The sequence below is a fragment of the Diaphorina citri genome, unplaced genomic scaffold, assembly GCF_000475195.1.
Source record: "Diaphorina citri unplaced genomic scaffold, Diaci psyllid genome assembly version 1.1 scaffold367, whole genome shotgun sequence".
In the NCBI taxonomy this organism is placed as follows: Eukaryota; Metazoa; Arthropoda; class Insecta; order Hemiptera; family Psyllidae; genus Diaphorina; species Diaphorina citri.
The window spans coordinates 14,285-28,892 of record NW_007377802.1 but is presented as its reverse complement, the minus strand read 5'-3'; the positions used below and the strand labels follow the sequence as shown (position 1 = coordinate 28,892).

The 14,608-nt window shown below is 37.8% G+C and overlaps 3 protein-coding genes, 1 long non-coding RNA gene and 1 pseudogene across 4 annotated transcripts; 1 reads left to right on the top strand and 4 right to left on the bottom strand.

The window, feature by feature from the left end:
• Positions 1–77: 77 nt before the first annotated feature.
• On the bottom strand, positions 78–890 carry LOC113466951 (testisin-like). The gene is made up of 3 exons (XM_026822795.1): positions 859–890; positions 505–757; positions 78–191 (listed from the first exon to the last, which is right to left on the bottom strand). Exons 1-3 carry the CDS (start codon positions 888–890, stop codon positions 78–80), a joined length of 399 nt encoding a protein of 132 aa, XP_026678596.1.
• A 3,465-nt stretch (positions 891–4,355) lies between these two features.
• LOC103508088 (eukaryotic translation initiation factor 2 subunit 3-like) lies at positions 4,356–7,220 on the bottom strand. Its single transcript, XM_026822805.1, has 3 exons — positions 7,043–7,220; positions 4,964–5,136; positions 4,356–4,557 (listed from the first exon to the last, which is right to left on the bottom strand). Exons 1-3 carry the CDS (start codon positions 7,067–7,069, stop codon positions 4,479–4,481), a joined length of 279 nt encoding a protein of 92 aa, XP_026678606.1. The 5' UTR covers positions 7,070–7,220; the 3' UTR covers positions 4,356–4,478.
• A 454-nt stretch (positions 7,221–7,674) lies between these two features.
• Positions 7,675–7,937, bottom strand: LOC103508087 (annotated as a pseudogene).
• A 3,670-nt stretch (positions 7,938–11,607) lies between these two features.
• Positions 11,608–12,098, top strand: LOC113466953. The gene is made up of 2 exons (XR_003391189.1): positions 11,608–11,692; positions 11,983–12,098. It is a non-coding gene; the product is annotated as an uncharacterized LOC113466953 (long non-coding RNA).
• Positions 12,099–13,052: 954 nt separating this feature from the next.
• Positions 13,053–14,360, bottom strand: LOC108252254. The gene has a single exon (XM_017443611.1). It carries the CDS (start codon positions 14,358–14,360, stop codon positions 13,053–13,055), a length of 1,308 nt encoding a protein of 435 aa, XP_017299100.1.
• Positions 14,361–14,608: the final 248 nt, after the last annotated feature.

Sequence of the window (14,608 nt, the reverse complement as noted above, 5' to 3'; positions counted from 1 at the left end):
TCGAACGTTAAAATTCCCTCCGACATTTCCAAACTTCGAGTAAAAACAAAAATAATTGGGGGAGGGAGGGGGTGAACTTAGCGGAAACACCTTCGGAGAACGCAAAAATTTACTCCTATCCCAGTGGACACCAGACCTATGACTTGGGTAGACTCTGCCCCGAGCAACATGAGGGGTCCACCACTGTCGGCCTGTAGGGGGGAAAATGGGACATAGGTCAAATTAGTACTTACTCGTGTTTGGCCGTCGTTTGTACAGGATCAGTGCAGCTTAAGAGTTGACTTTGAAGGGCCGCCATTTTGTATCAGGATGGAATGTCACAATTTCAAGTCGTCTATGTTACCTTCTTAACAACCACAAAAAAATTTCGTCCAAATCGGTCAAGCCGTTTTCTCGTGAAAAGAGAACAAAAACAGGTCTATCAGCGTGACAGTTCCCTCTATCAAACCTTTTCGAAAAAAAAAAAAAGCCTAGGCGCTATGCAAGCCTTTATTTCCTACTTACCCAGCAAGCATCCTTCCCTCCTTGTTCATGCCCGGCACACATCTGTGATTCTTTCACATTGATTTTCTTCCCCTCACTCTGATACCACGCCTGACACACTTGGTTACTTACGACGGACAGGGCTACTTTCTGTAAGATGTTGGATCTACGACCTGAAAGAAAGATAATTGGAGAAAAGGATACACAGTTGATGCCAGCCTCGTAGCTTGTAGGGTAGCGCGCCTGCCTTGTAAGCGCCAGGTTTTTTGAATGACTACAACAGAAATTCTAAATTGAAAATTTACTAATCTTGAAAACTCCTAAAGTTCGGTCGTTAGGTAGGTCACTTAGATTAACCCAACATCTTCAAGACACCTTGGAGTCCTAGGGATTGGTCCTGAAATCATTTCAATTAAACCGACGCAAGTGGCGAGGAAAAGTTTGACTAAAAAGGGTATGTTTGCTAGTCTTAAACATTTCCCAATATAAGATCAAAGGCACACAAGTTTATCAACGACCTTCGTTGATAAAAGAATGCAGTTTACATTTAAAAGTGCATCGGGTTTCTTATCAATCTTTAGTAGGTCAAGAACCAACAGTATGACTGACCCTATGAATAGCTAGGCCAACATATAAAAAAGAAAACAATACATGCATAGATTGGTTGATCAGTTCTTGTGTCAATACCTACCTAACCTACATATTATGTGAATATAATGCGAGATAATCTAGTAAGTTCGGTATAAAACAGTTTAATTTAAAAAATCATTATTTTCTGTTGCGAAAAAAAACACGACCATTTTATTTCTATTTTTAGTTTTTTTAGTTATCCACTAAATTTAGTTTTGAAATTTTTCGTTAGTTAATAGGTCGCTCAGTTTTGTTTATTAGAATAATTTAGATTTTTTCCCCCATTCATTTTTATTTTATTAGGTACTATTGAAATGTTTATAGTTAAGTGGGTAACTACCCAGATAGACTTTGGTATGGGAGAGAAAAATATCAATATCTAATAGTCGTATTTTAAAACAAAAGACAACTACCTATTGTAAATCGCGCACATGTAGGTATACTTACTGATGAAAAATGAACGAAAATAATAGCATCAGAAAGAAAGTTAAATCCAGGTTCTACCATCGGGGGAGTTTACATATACCCTTTTTTCCGTAATCGGGGGAATTTACATTATGACCCTACAGGAAGTAATTTTGAAATCGGGGGAATTTACATGAAATCGGGGGAATTTACATTCGCCCGGGTGAACTTAGCGGAAACACCTTCGGAGAACGCAAAAATTTACCCTAAGAATGTTTGCCCACTGAGGAGTCGAACCCTGATTCTCCAAGTTGCGAATGCTCTTGCACACTTGACCACACAACAGCTTAGACTCCAGTTTAAACCTTTTAAAAGGTAAATTAAATTGTTTCAAATAGACTCCAATCTATCCCTTTCAAAAGATAAATTAAATTTGAAGCAAAAGTCTCATTCTGATGCAAGAATATTTCTTATTTACGTGTCATGCTAAAGAAGAGCATTAACGACTCAGCTTGTGACCATGACCATGCACTGAGAATTCGCAACCTTCGGGTTGTAAGTCCTATCACCTCCCGTAGTGTGATCATACATACACGTGGTATGTAGACTGCTCACTGAGTGATACGTGATACACATAAGTATTATCAGTGATAGCAATGCCTTCCTCAACTATGAACAAGAAGTGTTTTAGAGTTCCTATTGGAAATTCGTCTGTTAAACCGGAGAATCCGTGGTATCAAATCCCAAAAGTTCGGAATTTTAGGGTCTTCTTTTTGAAAATTTCACAAGATAAGAATAGATCAATAGAGAGATCATCAGGTTTTTTGAATGACTACAACAGAAATTCTAAATTGAAAATTTACTAATCTTGAAAACTCCTAAAGTTCGGTCGTTAGGTAGGTCACTTAGATTAACCCAAAATATTCAAGACACCTTGGAGTCCTAAGGATTGGTCCTGAAATCATTTCAATTAAACCGACGCAAGTGGCGAGGAAAAGTTTGACTAAAAAGGGTATGTTTGCTAGTCTTAAACATTTCCCAATAAGATCAAAGGCACACAAGTTTATCAACGACCTTCGTTGATAAAAGAATGCAGTTTACATTTAAAAGTGCATCGGGTTTCTTATCAATCTTTAGTAAAGTTACATCAGAAACAACGGAACTAGTTCAGTTGAGTTGAGTAGGTCAAGTTTAATGGCTAAACTTGACTAGGTCAAGAACCAACAGTATGACTGACCCTATGAATACCTGCGGGCGCTCCCTCTGCGACCGTTCCTGAAGGGGGAAAAATCATACTTAAGTTAATGCCAGTCTAGTTAGATTAGAGTCATTAGAGGGTAGCGCGTCTATCATGTAAGTGCTAGGTCGCGGGTTCGATTCCCGCCCTAGGTTAAACATTATGCTTATTAATTGATTTATTTAATTTTGACATCCTTTGTAAATACTTTTACTTAAGTTATATATAGAAATGGATACTTACGAGATCTCGTAAGTATCCATTTCTATATATTAATGGATCTCGTAAGTATCCATTTCTATATATAACTTAAGTAAAAGTATAAACATTATGCTAACAACCAAAACAGATGAGATTTATTCTACTAACAGCTGGCTTTCTCTTACTGTTCTTTTTCTCTCTTCAATTTTGGAAAGGTGAGACCTCCATTGTAGAAATAATAATATAAGTAATAAAAAAAACATTATCCTTAGCTGATATTTTTTGATATTGGAATGGCTGTCTTTCTCCTATCCAGTCCTCTTTACCTCTTTGGTTTTGGGATGATAAGACCTCCATTGTAAAAAAAGGAGAGAATATTATAACACAACTTTGGTGCTCACTGCTGCAGCACTGTAGGATATTCCAAATATCTCCATAATCCAAAATAGATAATACTTTTCTATCTCTCACCTTGCACGAATTTGACAATCTGCTCATGCTGCTCATTGGCCTGTCCTTCCTTCACCAGATCAATCTTGTTCTGCAGGATAATGATGTGCTTGAGCTTCATAATCTCAATGGCAGCCAGATGTTCCGATGTCTGAGGCTGAGGACATGATTCATTACCCGCTGCAAAACAAAATCAAAAGCATTGAAGAGAAGCTAAATTTGACATGGGTGACTTTGGTCATCATCTATATTTTCAACAACCCTAATAATTAGTGCTTGCTAGTACTTTTAATGTCAAGATTTTCTGGGCCATAGGTGACTTTCTTTGTTTTTCATTTTTTATAAAAAAAAAAAAAAAAAAAAAAAAAAAATACCCGAACAAGAATTAAAAAAAATAATAACTGTTCACGAGATATTTTCCTTTGGGTTTGGATTTTATTTATCAGCTTTTAGCTGGCGTGAGGTATTAGTATTATTCTAAAAAGAAGAACAATAATAATGATTAAAATAAATAATAATAAATGCGAATCATGGTACACCCAGTATGTTAAGTGTCAGGAAGCTGTCACTGAAGTTTTTCGAGTCGAAGATAATGGAAGAAGCTATTTTCTGAAGATAATGGTACCACCGTACCGGTACAAATTAATTCCTTCAAATCATCTACATATTTTCACTGGATAACTAACTATATGTGCATTATGTTGTATAAATTGGAGTATTTTATCATCTTATTGGAGTTATTTCTTAAAATAATAATAATAAATGCATATGTGTTTAGCTGTACAATGGATGAAATTCGCTTCTGAATACCTATATCTACTTTTGAAGACTAGATACTCTGGATGAGATTCCCATTACATCAACATTTTAATATACCACTTTTTCCTAGTCGTTCCCCTAGAAAACAGTAGGTCCCCGAATTCAGAGGTCAAAAGGTAAACAAGGAAAATTCGGCTTTTATTGCTATAAAAATTGGATATATTTGTAATAAGACAGAAGTTAGGGGGCATTGTATGATACAGTCTTCAAGATAAATAATAAGGTGTAGTAGTGGCGTATGTACAAATAGAGTCTAGGGAGCGATTGGGGTACCACTGGTAGTTGAGGGCTCGATCGTATCTCCGCCTCTGATTTGACCCCAGCCAATCAATCTGAAACACACACACGTCCAGTTGGCCATTAGCTTGGGGTGAAAAATCGTGAAAAACAATGGAAAACTGAGGCTTTCCCTCAAAACTTCCCTCAAGCGTTTCCGTTGGAAAAAAGTTCAAGGTCACTGTTTAACTATAACTGCTAAGTACTCGGGTCTTTAGTGGGGTGAAAAATCGTGAAGGCTTTTTCTCAAAACTGAGGAAAGGCGTTTTTGTTAGAAAGAAGTTTAATGTCACTGTTTAACTGCTATGGTCTTTCGTTACGGGGGTCTTACCCTACATTCGGCGACAAGATACAAGCTACTTCGCTTTCGGGTCGATAAGACCTTAGTAGTTACAGTTCCCTCTATCAAACTAAAGAAAAAAATATCACATCAAAATAAACAAAATATAAAAGTTCACTCACCTCCAGTGTTTTTCCACTCTCCGACTGAGTGCAATCTTTTCATTCACTTCCGTGCATACGGGATTGGTCAGCGAGATTTTGGCCAAATCAGCTTTGGTGGCCAAAACTCTGCCGCCCGTGGATAGAGAACCGATGTTCACCAGGAGAACCTCATTACGAGTCAGCTTTTGGACCTGAGGGATGAGATGGATTGGTAAGTAGATAGCACACACAAGCAGTAATACTAGTTAGCACACATAAGTAACTAGTAAAAGTGGTACCACACAAGAGTAGACAAGATAGTAGCATACTATCATAGAGTAGACGAGATAGTAACATACTCCTATATGCCACTGAGATAGAGTTACGACTCGTACCAGCCTAGTTAGTTTAGCTTGGAAGGTAGAGCACCTGCCTTATAAGCTCTGGGTTGCGGGTTCAATTCCCTCCCGGGGCAAGCTTAATCCTAACGATAAGGTTTGTTTTCTGAATGGCTGGCTCTTTCTTACCCTAGAATTAAATGACATTTTTGGTTTGCCAACACTCACACTTGACTTACACTTTCTATAGGACTTAAAGTTGGCACATACCTTAAGTACTGTTTGGTATTGAACTTACCCTGTCCTCCTTCTCTTTCCGATTTCGGGACTATAAGACCTCCGTTGTTACAGTTCCCTCTATCAAATGCCTTTGTCTCTATCTATATGTATTCCTTTTAAATTTATTTAGTCATGTTCTATTCTATTCCACTCACCTTGGCTCCCTTCTTGTCTCCTTCCATACGCACACCCAGGAGCCGCTTGAGGAGATGGTAGGAGATTTCCAACTCGATGAAGGTTTTTTTTTTTTTTTTTTTTTTTTTTTTAAGAGGTTTGACAGAGGGAACTGTAACTGCTATGGTCTTACCATCCCAAAATCAAAGAGAGAAGGAAGACAGGATAGGAGAAAGCCAGCCATTCCGAGAACTAACATTATCCCTTCAGGATAAAATCCGCCCCGGGCGGGAATCGAACCCGCGGCCTAGCGCTTACAAGGCAGACGCACTACCAACTTAGCTAACTAGGCTGGCTCATTAGGCATTGAAAGTGGATTTGCATCATTATTGAAATTAACAGATGTAATGTACGGGATAAATAGCCTTAAAGTGTAGTACATTTGATTCTCAAGGATCAGTGACAAGACCAACCTAGTCAGCTTGATCAGAAAGGGACATCCTATGTTTTTTGGGGTTAAAAAATATTGCATCATGCAAAACATCAGTTTGAAATGACACGTGACCCGGTGGCCAGATTTCGGAATTCCAGAGTGTCACCTATTGAAACTCGACAAGATATGAGACGGGGGCATTTACTTACGAGAGTGGAAAGGTCTTGCTTTGACAAATTCCCTTGAGATGCCTGTATAGGGGCACTGGTGGCTGTTTCCGTGCTCGCCATTTTTCTGAAAGTCCTGAAAGACCGAAAATCTTTCGAATTTTTTGATTCACATCAGTCCAATGTTGCCAGTTGTTTGTTTATTTTTTTTTAGTTGTGTCACAGTGTTGCCAAATGAAGTAAGTTTTGTCAGTGTTGCCAAACGAAGTGAGCGTATTTCTTTATGTCGAATGGAACCTTTTTTTTTATCGATATTTCTTTCTCGCTATGTTGAAAAAGAAAATCAAGACATTTGAAATTGTCGGGACACTCATCACCGCACTACACCATCTGAAATATTTAGCTGAAAAAATGGACTCGTGTCACACGAGTCGTGTGACCAGTGACCATGACCAGTGTGATATGTAAAAATACGCTTGCGTGATTAGATAACGACTACGTACACTTGGCAACAGTGGAACCAGTCTGGCAACACTGTCAACAATTTTAAATAAATTATTGAATTTTTTTAATTTTTTTTTAATTTAAGTTTGCGTAATATTGAAAAATAATTTAAGTACCTAATTAATATTAAATAAATAGGTTAGTTAAACGTCCATTTGATCAGCCTTTAAACTCAAAAGCCATTTCTCTGCAAAATAACGTCACATTTTCGCTCTCAGGACAAGGTAGACACTTGTTACAGTTCACCAATTTATTTATTCATGTTCTATTCTATTCCACTCACCTTGGCTCCCTTCTTGTCTCCTTCCATACGCACACCCAGGAGCCGCTTGAGGAGATGGTAGGAGATTTCCAACTCGATGAAGATCTTGGGTAAGGCGCCTACCGCCCCCAGGACTTGACCCACCAAACGATCCGCCCTACATAGGGTGGGCTCGATCTTGGTACCCACTCCTGCAAAGCAAACATCATCAGGAATTATTTATTTAATAAGTTTCCAGTTATTTGATACACATTTCATAATATAAAAATATTCAATAAATGGTATAATCGTACCCATTCGTGAAAGCATGTGCTTGTGCCAGGCATCGGGAAATAGGAACCAACCTCCTGAATAGCATCAAGTGATGCAATATTTAGGTGTTGAGGTAGAAGGACTATATGATGTCCTAAAACGACAGTCTAAAATTCTAAATAAAGCACTAAACTCTTGTAAGGGATAACATTTAGATAAAAATATCATCACTACGATCTACGATTACCTAAAGAGAGAGTTCACTTTCGAGATTCAATGATTCTAGAACAGAGTTCAACTAAGCAACACAATCTTACCCTTGATCATTACACTTCGTAGAAGCTGAACCCATCTTATAGGGCTGTTTGCTCCTACGCCTAAGCCTCGGGGTGGACTTTTTGTGTAGTTAAGCTATCACTTACTCGACACTGCGTCCTGTAGAAGCGGGGTACACGATGGACAGCTTGAGTTTCCTATCAGGGCCGATGATATACACGGCCCTTACGGTGATGGCCGTCTCCAAATTGTTTTTGTTCTCTTCGTCAAGGAGGTCTAACTTGACGGCCAGGTCCCTGTTTTCGTCACCAATGATGGCGAAAGGGAAATCCCCCTTGATGTCTAGACAGTAGTTCTTGATATCCTGTGGGAAAGGACGATCGATTTTTATTCATTCTGTTTTTTTTTTTTTAATTGTTATTATTAAGTGCAATTTATTTTCATATCCCAATTTAGCATCTTAGGCCACTTATGACCTATTCATCCTCTTGTACCAGTCATTTGGGTTTGTGTAAAGAGTGTGTGAGTGAAGGAGTGTTCACACATAGTTGACCGGCCGTCAATTTACCTCGTCGATCGACGGCCGACTATGTTTGGACACACCCTTATAAAAACTTCAAAGAGTGAGTGAGTTACTCTCATCAGTGGATTACTTAGTCAATGAATCCGATCCTAATTCCCTATTGAAGACTGAGTACTGAAAAGAATCAGAAGAGTCGTTCTTTTTTTATAACTTACTGACATAAAATGTTAAATAGAGAAGACCTTGGTTGGTTTGCGAGGGTAAACGGACATTTTTACCCCAGCAGGCTAAACGAGGTACAGGCTTCATGTACAACAGGGAAGTTCAAATGCAATAATAATTTTAAAGCTATGTACACACATAGTCGATTAACCGTCGCGTTGATCGACTTTTGATTGACAATGTGTGGACACAGCTTTACGGACGTAGTATAATTCCATTAAAGTAAATGAAATTATGTAACATTGTTCGAGGGACCTTCGTAGGTTTGATTGCATTAAAGTAAATGACATTATGTAACACTGTGCTACCTAGTTAGGTACAAACATTCTTTCTGTTTCCTGTTTGTTGTGTTTGTCACGTAGGTATTTCCCCCTTCCTTCCCTCACGTTACAGAGATGCCTCCATTACTTGGTCAATGAGAAGAAAAAATATAAATGCGACAAAATATCAGGCCATGAATCAGAGAATAATTAACTTTTCGAGAAGCTAGAAGTCTGCCAAAACACTGTGCTACCTAGTTAGGTACAAACATTCTTTCTGTTTCCTGTTTGTTGTGTTTGTCACGTAGGTATTTCCCCCTTCCTTCCCTTACGTTACAGAGATGCCTCCATTACTTGGTCAATGAGAAGAAAAAATCTAAATGGGACAAAATATCAGGCCATGAATCAGAGAATAATTAACTTTTCGAGAAGCTAGAAGTCTGCCAATGTGCTAGTTTTTACTCGTAGTTGTATCTTGCTAGGTTTTGACCCTGGCCCAACTTATTCTATCTTCCTCCTCTCTTCACCGCTGTTGGGACAATAAGACCTTGGCAGTTACAGTTCCCTCTATCAAACCTCTTCAGAAATAATAGAAAGTAAAAAACTCAAAAAAGACAATTTTTTATGTCATCTATTTGGCCCATTCTTTCGACAAGTGAAAGTAATTGACCTAGCATTTTTTGGAAGTCAGGGTCAGGAAATTTCATCCGTGTCTGCCGTCTATGATCTCAGTCCCCCCCTCAATGAATACCATGGTTCTCAATGAGAACTTCTCATGTTTATTAAATGAAAGTCTGCCAATGTGCTAGTTTTTACTCGTAGTTGTATCTTGCTAGGTTTTGACCCTGGCCCAACTTATTCTATCTTCCTCCTCTCTTCGCTGCTGTTGGGACGATAAGACCTTGGCAGTTACAGTTCCCTCTATCAAACCTCTTCAGAAAAAAAACTCAAAAAAGACAATTTTTTATGTCATCTATTTGGCCCATTCTTTCGACAAGTGAAAGTAATTGACCTAGCATTTTTTGGAAGTCAGGGTCAGGAAATTTCATCCGTGTCTGCCGTCTATGATCTCAGTCCCCCCCTCAATGAATACCATGGTTCTCAATGAGAACTTCTCATGTTTATTAAATGAAGGGGCCATTGATAACTGTGTCGAGTCCCCCTCGGTGTTTATTGCTACTGATAACACTCTTATCAGGCGTCTGCTCTTAATTCAAATCACTTTGTTGTTTCCATCAAGTCCCTTGTTTGTTTTAATGGTCTGAAAGTAACGAGTGGGCGTGGTTCTTGATTAACACCTTGGTCATCAATGTTTGTAATATTAGACTGGTAAAGGTCCGACTTTTTTTTCCTAGCCTTTTCCTACTTAAATAGGGTCTTCTTCCTAGCCTTTTCCTACTTAAATAGCCTCGTGAGGATAACTAAATGAGTGGCGACTAGTGGTGGCAGTCTTCTTTTTCTTCCCAGCCTTTCCCTATTTAAATAGGGTCGGCACTGTGTCGAGTCCCCCTCGGTGTTTATTGCTACTGATAACACTCTTATCAGGCGTCTGCTCTTAATTCAAATCACTTTGTTGTTTCCAGCAAGTCCCTTGTTTGTTTTAATGGTCTGAAAGTAACGAGTGGGCGTGGTTCTTGGTTAACCCCTTGGTCATAATGTCATCAATGTTTGTAATATTATACTGGTAAAGGTCCGAATTTCTTTTAAGTGGCAGGGTTCTCCTGGAGGAGCTCTTCCACCCCTTCCTCTTCTTCCTAGTCTTTTCCTACCTAAATAGGGTCGGCGTTTCTTGACAGTCCCTTCCAGACAGCCGTATTGTGCACCTCATGCCCTGTTGAAATTTTCTCACTGAAGTCTTGATTCACACAATCCTTCCACCTTTTCTTCGGGCTCCCTCGCCCTTTTCTCCCCCTCACTGCCATTCTCTCAACTCTTTTCCCTTTGTAGCCCTCATCTCTTCTTTCAACTTGACCATACCAGTGTAGTCTCATCTCCTGGATCTTCCTTGACACTTCCGTTACTTTTATTCTATTCCTTGTGACTTCAATTGTCAGTAGGTCCTTACATATCTACATGTATGTAGCTTGTACCTTCTTTCTTTATACTCGTAGGTATTATGTACTTTCTTTAAGTTGATCAAATTTCCATTCTTAACTCAATCATTTGATATTGTATCGTACTTTGTTCTCTGGAGAGTAAGTATGGTTATCGTATCGGAAACTTCGATATGTTATCTTATCACGGAATTCTTCGTACTTATTTCAATCTGCGATGGAATGTTTTGTTCATAGAATATTCGACAGTATTGGAAATCCGAACGAAAACGCCGTTCCCTGTAGAAATATGACTACTATAACTATAATACTATATCAATCTTATCATATTATATATGTACCTAATTGTGTTTCAAATGTTACATTACTTTCCTTCCTATAGGTATAGGATAAGGAAAGTAAAAAATTATAATACCAATAAGTTTTGTAGCATAATATCTCCTGCTCGTTGGTAGATGTACAAAGAGCAGAATTCAGAAGAACATTGTACCATCAAATCTCTTTGTTCTCTTACCCAAGTTCTTCATAATGAAAACTGTAGGTATGTAACTTAAACAAGGTATACAATCAAATTTGAATTAATTACTTTTTCTTGTTTGTATTTCAGATGTCTTCTTCAGGACAATACAGTTACTCGTACATATTCAAGTACATAATTATTGGTGACATGGGAGTAGGCAAGTCTTGCTTGCTCCATCAATTCACTGAACAAAAATGTAAGTCATTGCCCTTAACACAAGTTCTATCAGTACATTTTATTGATATAATCTACTAATCATATACACAAAGAGAATTAAAATAAAGGATTTTATGAAAGGATGCCCTTTGCACTCAACCTTTGCTATTTATTTAGCAAGTGACATTTCAGGCTTGTACCAATCCTCCCTATTTAAAGCCCTCCAGCCAGACTAGACTGGTCTACTCCCTGTTTAAATCCCCCAGAGAGACTTTGTTAAGACTCATTATGATCAATAATTGATTGATAATCCCCCTTTTATCTCAACTTGGAACTTTGGAACCCTTTGAGCTTGAGCTTTCAGTGACCTGAGATAGTGGACCATCACAGCGTTTTCTTCAATAGAAGGTAAAACCCTTTACTTGTTAATCTTTTTTGAAATACATTTATTCAGTTGGGTACTGTTTTCTCCAAAGTTTCCAAACTTCAGACAGAATTGTGTGCGCCACCTTCCTGCCCAACAGTAGGCTGCCTAATGATAATGACAAAGGATGCTCCCAATAGATTTCTTGGGTTTACAATTGACCCAGGATTATGTTTGCCTCAGGTTAGTATCAACCTCACAACCCATCACTAGGTAGGTGCACTACATTTCAAGCTAAGCTGACCAGATTTTAATCAATCTCTTTGTTTTTCAGGAAAAATCTGCTTTGGGCATTGGTTTCAAAGGTTACTAATTGGATCATGAAGATTGGATGAATTCCAAGTATCATGAATCAAGTGTAATGGCTGTTGGGTGTAGGGTTCACTTGGCCTATGAAGGTATGTTTCAGTTTGTCTCTCCATAACGTAATTATATATATAAATATTTTCCTTATGTGTTTCAAATGTTACATAGGTACCTAACTATGTAGGTTTTGTTACACTTAAATAATAGTAGATACCTATGTAAGCAAGCAACCAAAACAATCACCCTAGTTAGGGCTGATTAAGAAGCTGACGAAAAACTTCGATCCCGTCTGTTCACGGGAAAAGGCGAAGAAGAAGGAGGATAAGAAAAAAAGGATGTAAGTTCTTCAAGGGACCTAATACGTAATTATGATAAACACAATCTGTCGGTATGGTAAAGAAGCTTCAAAAGACATTCCGCTCAAGTCTTCCATTTCTGCGTAACATACTTGACCTGCATTCTTAATTATTGTTGAGCATTAATTATTAATGTATTCTCTGTGTGTAAAGTTTAATTATTAATATTCTGCTTCAGTCTGAATTCCCTCAAAGAAGCCGAATCTTCGTGAAGGACTTCTTGACAAGAGCGACTAATTTAATGGTGGACCAGCTAAAACTGACCCACATTAGGAATGGACAACACTCTCCTTTAGTCCCTGCTGAATTCTCTCAAAGAAGCCGAATCTTCATGAAGGACTGATCTTTCCAGTCCACCCTGTAGCCCGTCCAAGAAAATATGGACTAATCAGTCTAATGAAACTGACTAGTGCAGGGCAGCCATCTTGTAAAGAAAAGTACCCTACCCTTTGTAAATTATTATTATTAATTTATTATGAAATCACTTTTACACTTGAAACTTTTATTATTCCATACTTTCGTGTTACGAGACACTGGAGTAAGGACTATATTAATTATTTTTTATTATTATTATTATTATTATTTGAATGTTCTCATTTATTTTTAAATGGTATTTAACAGATACATCTATGGGCTAACAAAGCAAACATAGATGTCAGCATGTAGGGGAGATGAAATATCTTCAGGTGCTGATGAATTTTCGGACAATGCGACATGTTTCCAGCAAGACATTCTTCTGTACTTTCTGTATGACATAATGAGGAAGTTGTATCTTCTTAATGTGTTCGTACAGACTGGGATGAATTAATCCATTAGTGGATACAACAACTGGTACAATTTCAACTTTGTCCATATTCCACATGTCTTTGATTTCTATCCCCAGGTCTTGGTACTTCCGGATTTTTTCGCCCATTGTTATTAATATGTTGTGATCATTGGGATGGGCAATGTCAATTAATTTTACATTCTTTTGAATCTTGTCAATGAGTACAATATCAGGGCGATTTGCAGGAAGTCTTCGATCAGTTATGATTGTTGTGTCCCAATACAGTTTATAACTTTCATTTTCTAATACAGGTTCTGGATCATACTTATAATGGGGATCTTTGTTGTTGATTAGTCCATGTGTGTTTCCAATAAATTGGTGGATAATTTTGGCGGACAGATTATGTCCATACAGGTATTCAGAGTTGGCCAATGATGAGCATGCAGAGGTAATATGTTGAATAGTCTCAGAACCTTGGTGACATACACGACACTTATCATCTGGAATATCTAGCTTTAGTATGTGTTTCATGTAGTTCTTGGTTTTGATTACTTGATCTTGAATAGCTAAGATAAATCCCTCTGTCTCGCAATATATTGAACTCTGAGGCTTCAACCAATCACTGGAACTTGAGTGACAATCATCTAGTTGTGATTTATATCTTCCGTGAAGGCTCTTTTGTTTCCATTTCTCTTCAAGTTCAGCACATGAATAAACTTGTAACGGCATATCATTATTTTTCAAGTTCAATGAAGAATATTTGTCATCAGCATCAATGATTATGTGATGGAGAGGGGATGAATCTTTCTTCTTGAAGAAATACGCTTTTAAGTTCTTTACTTCTCTATTTCCTAATCTTTCCAAGTTTATTAGACCTTGACCTCCATTTTTTCTTGATAAATACAATCGTTCAGTACATGCTTTAGGGTGATGCATTCTGAACTGTGTCATCATTACTCTGGTCTTGCGATCTAACTCTTGCAAATCCGTTTGTGTCCAAGGTAGAACACCAAATGAGTTTGTTAGGATAGGAACACACCATGTATTAATGCCTTTGATCTTATTGGCACCATTCAAACTCGTAGCAAGAATTTTCTTCAATCTCGTTGTGTACGTATTAATCACACTGTCTTTTGCTTCTGACTTGTTGAATACCAGTGCTTGTTTCACACCAAGATATTTGTACATTTCATTTGTACTTTGATCAAGGGTTGGTAATACCATTGGTGTTGAGGTTAGATTGATATTTTCTTGATCATGTATTTTCCCCCTTTTCACTTCCAAAGTAGCACATTTCTCTATGCCGAATTTCATTTCAATATCACTCGAGAATATTGATGTTATTTCAAGCAGAGATCTTAATTCATCCTAGTGATGGGACTCGAGTGAGATTTTTCAACTCGATTATTTTCTACTCGATTATTTTCCAACTCGAGTTGTAACTCGAGTGGAAATTAATCGAGTTGAATATT

What these genes read in the sequence shown, in the direction of transcription:
- LOC103508088 (XM_026822805.1), bottom strand. Translation starts at nt 7,069, where the DNA reads ATGGAAGGAGACAAGAAGGGAGCCAAG. An exon ending in GAGACAAGAAGGGAGCCAAG is followed by an intron (nt 5,137 to 7,042) that starts GTGAGTGGAATA and finishes CTCATCCCTCAG; the next exon opens with GTCCAAAAGCTGACTCGTAA. An exon ending in AGAGTGGAAAAACACTGGAG is followed by an intron (nt 4,558 to 4,963) that starts GTGAGTGAACTT and finishes TGTGTGTTTCAG; the next exon opens with ATTGATTGGCTGGGGTCAAA.
- LOC113466951 (XM_026822795.1), bottom strand. Translation starts at nt 890, where the DNA reads ATGATTTCAGGACCAATCCCTAGGACTCCAAG. An exon ending in CCAATCCCTAGGACTCCAAG is followed by an intron (nt 758 to 858) that starts GTGTCTTGAAGA and finishes TTTCTGTTGTAG; the next exon opens with TCATTCAAAAAACCTGGCGC. An exon ending in GAGGGAAGGATGCTTGCTGG is followed by an intron (nt 192 to 504) that starts GTAAGTAGGAAA and finishes TCCCCCCTACAG; the next exon opens with GCCGACAGTGGTGGACCCCT.
- LOC108252254 (XM_017443611.1), bottom strand. Translation starts at nt 14,360, where the DNA reads ATGGTATTACCAACCCTTGATCAAAGTACAAATGAAATGTACAAATAT.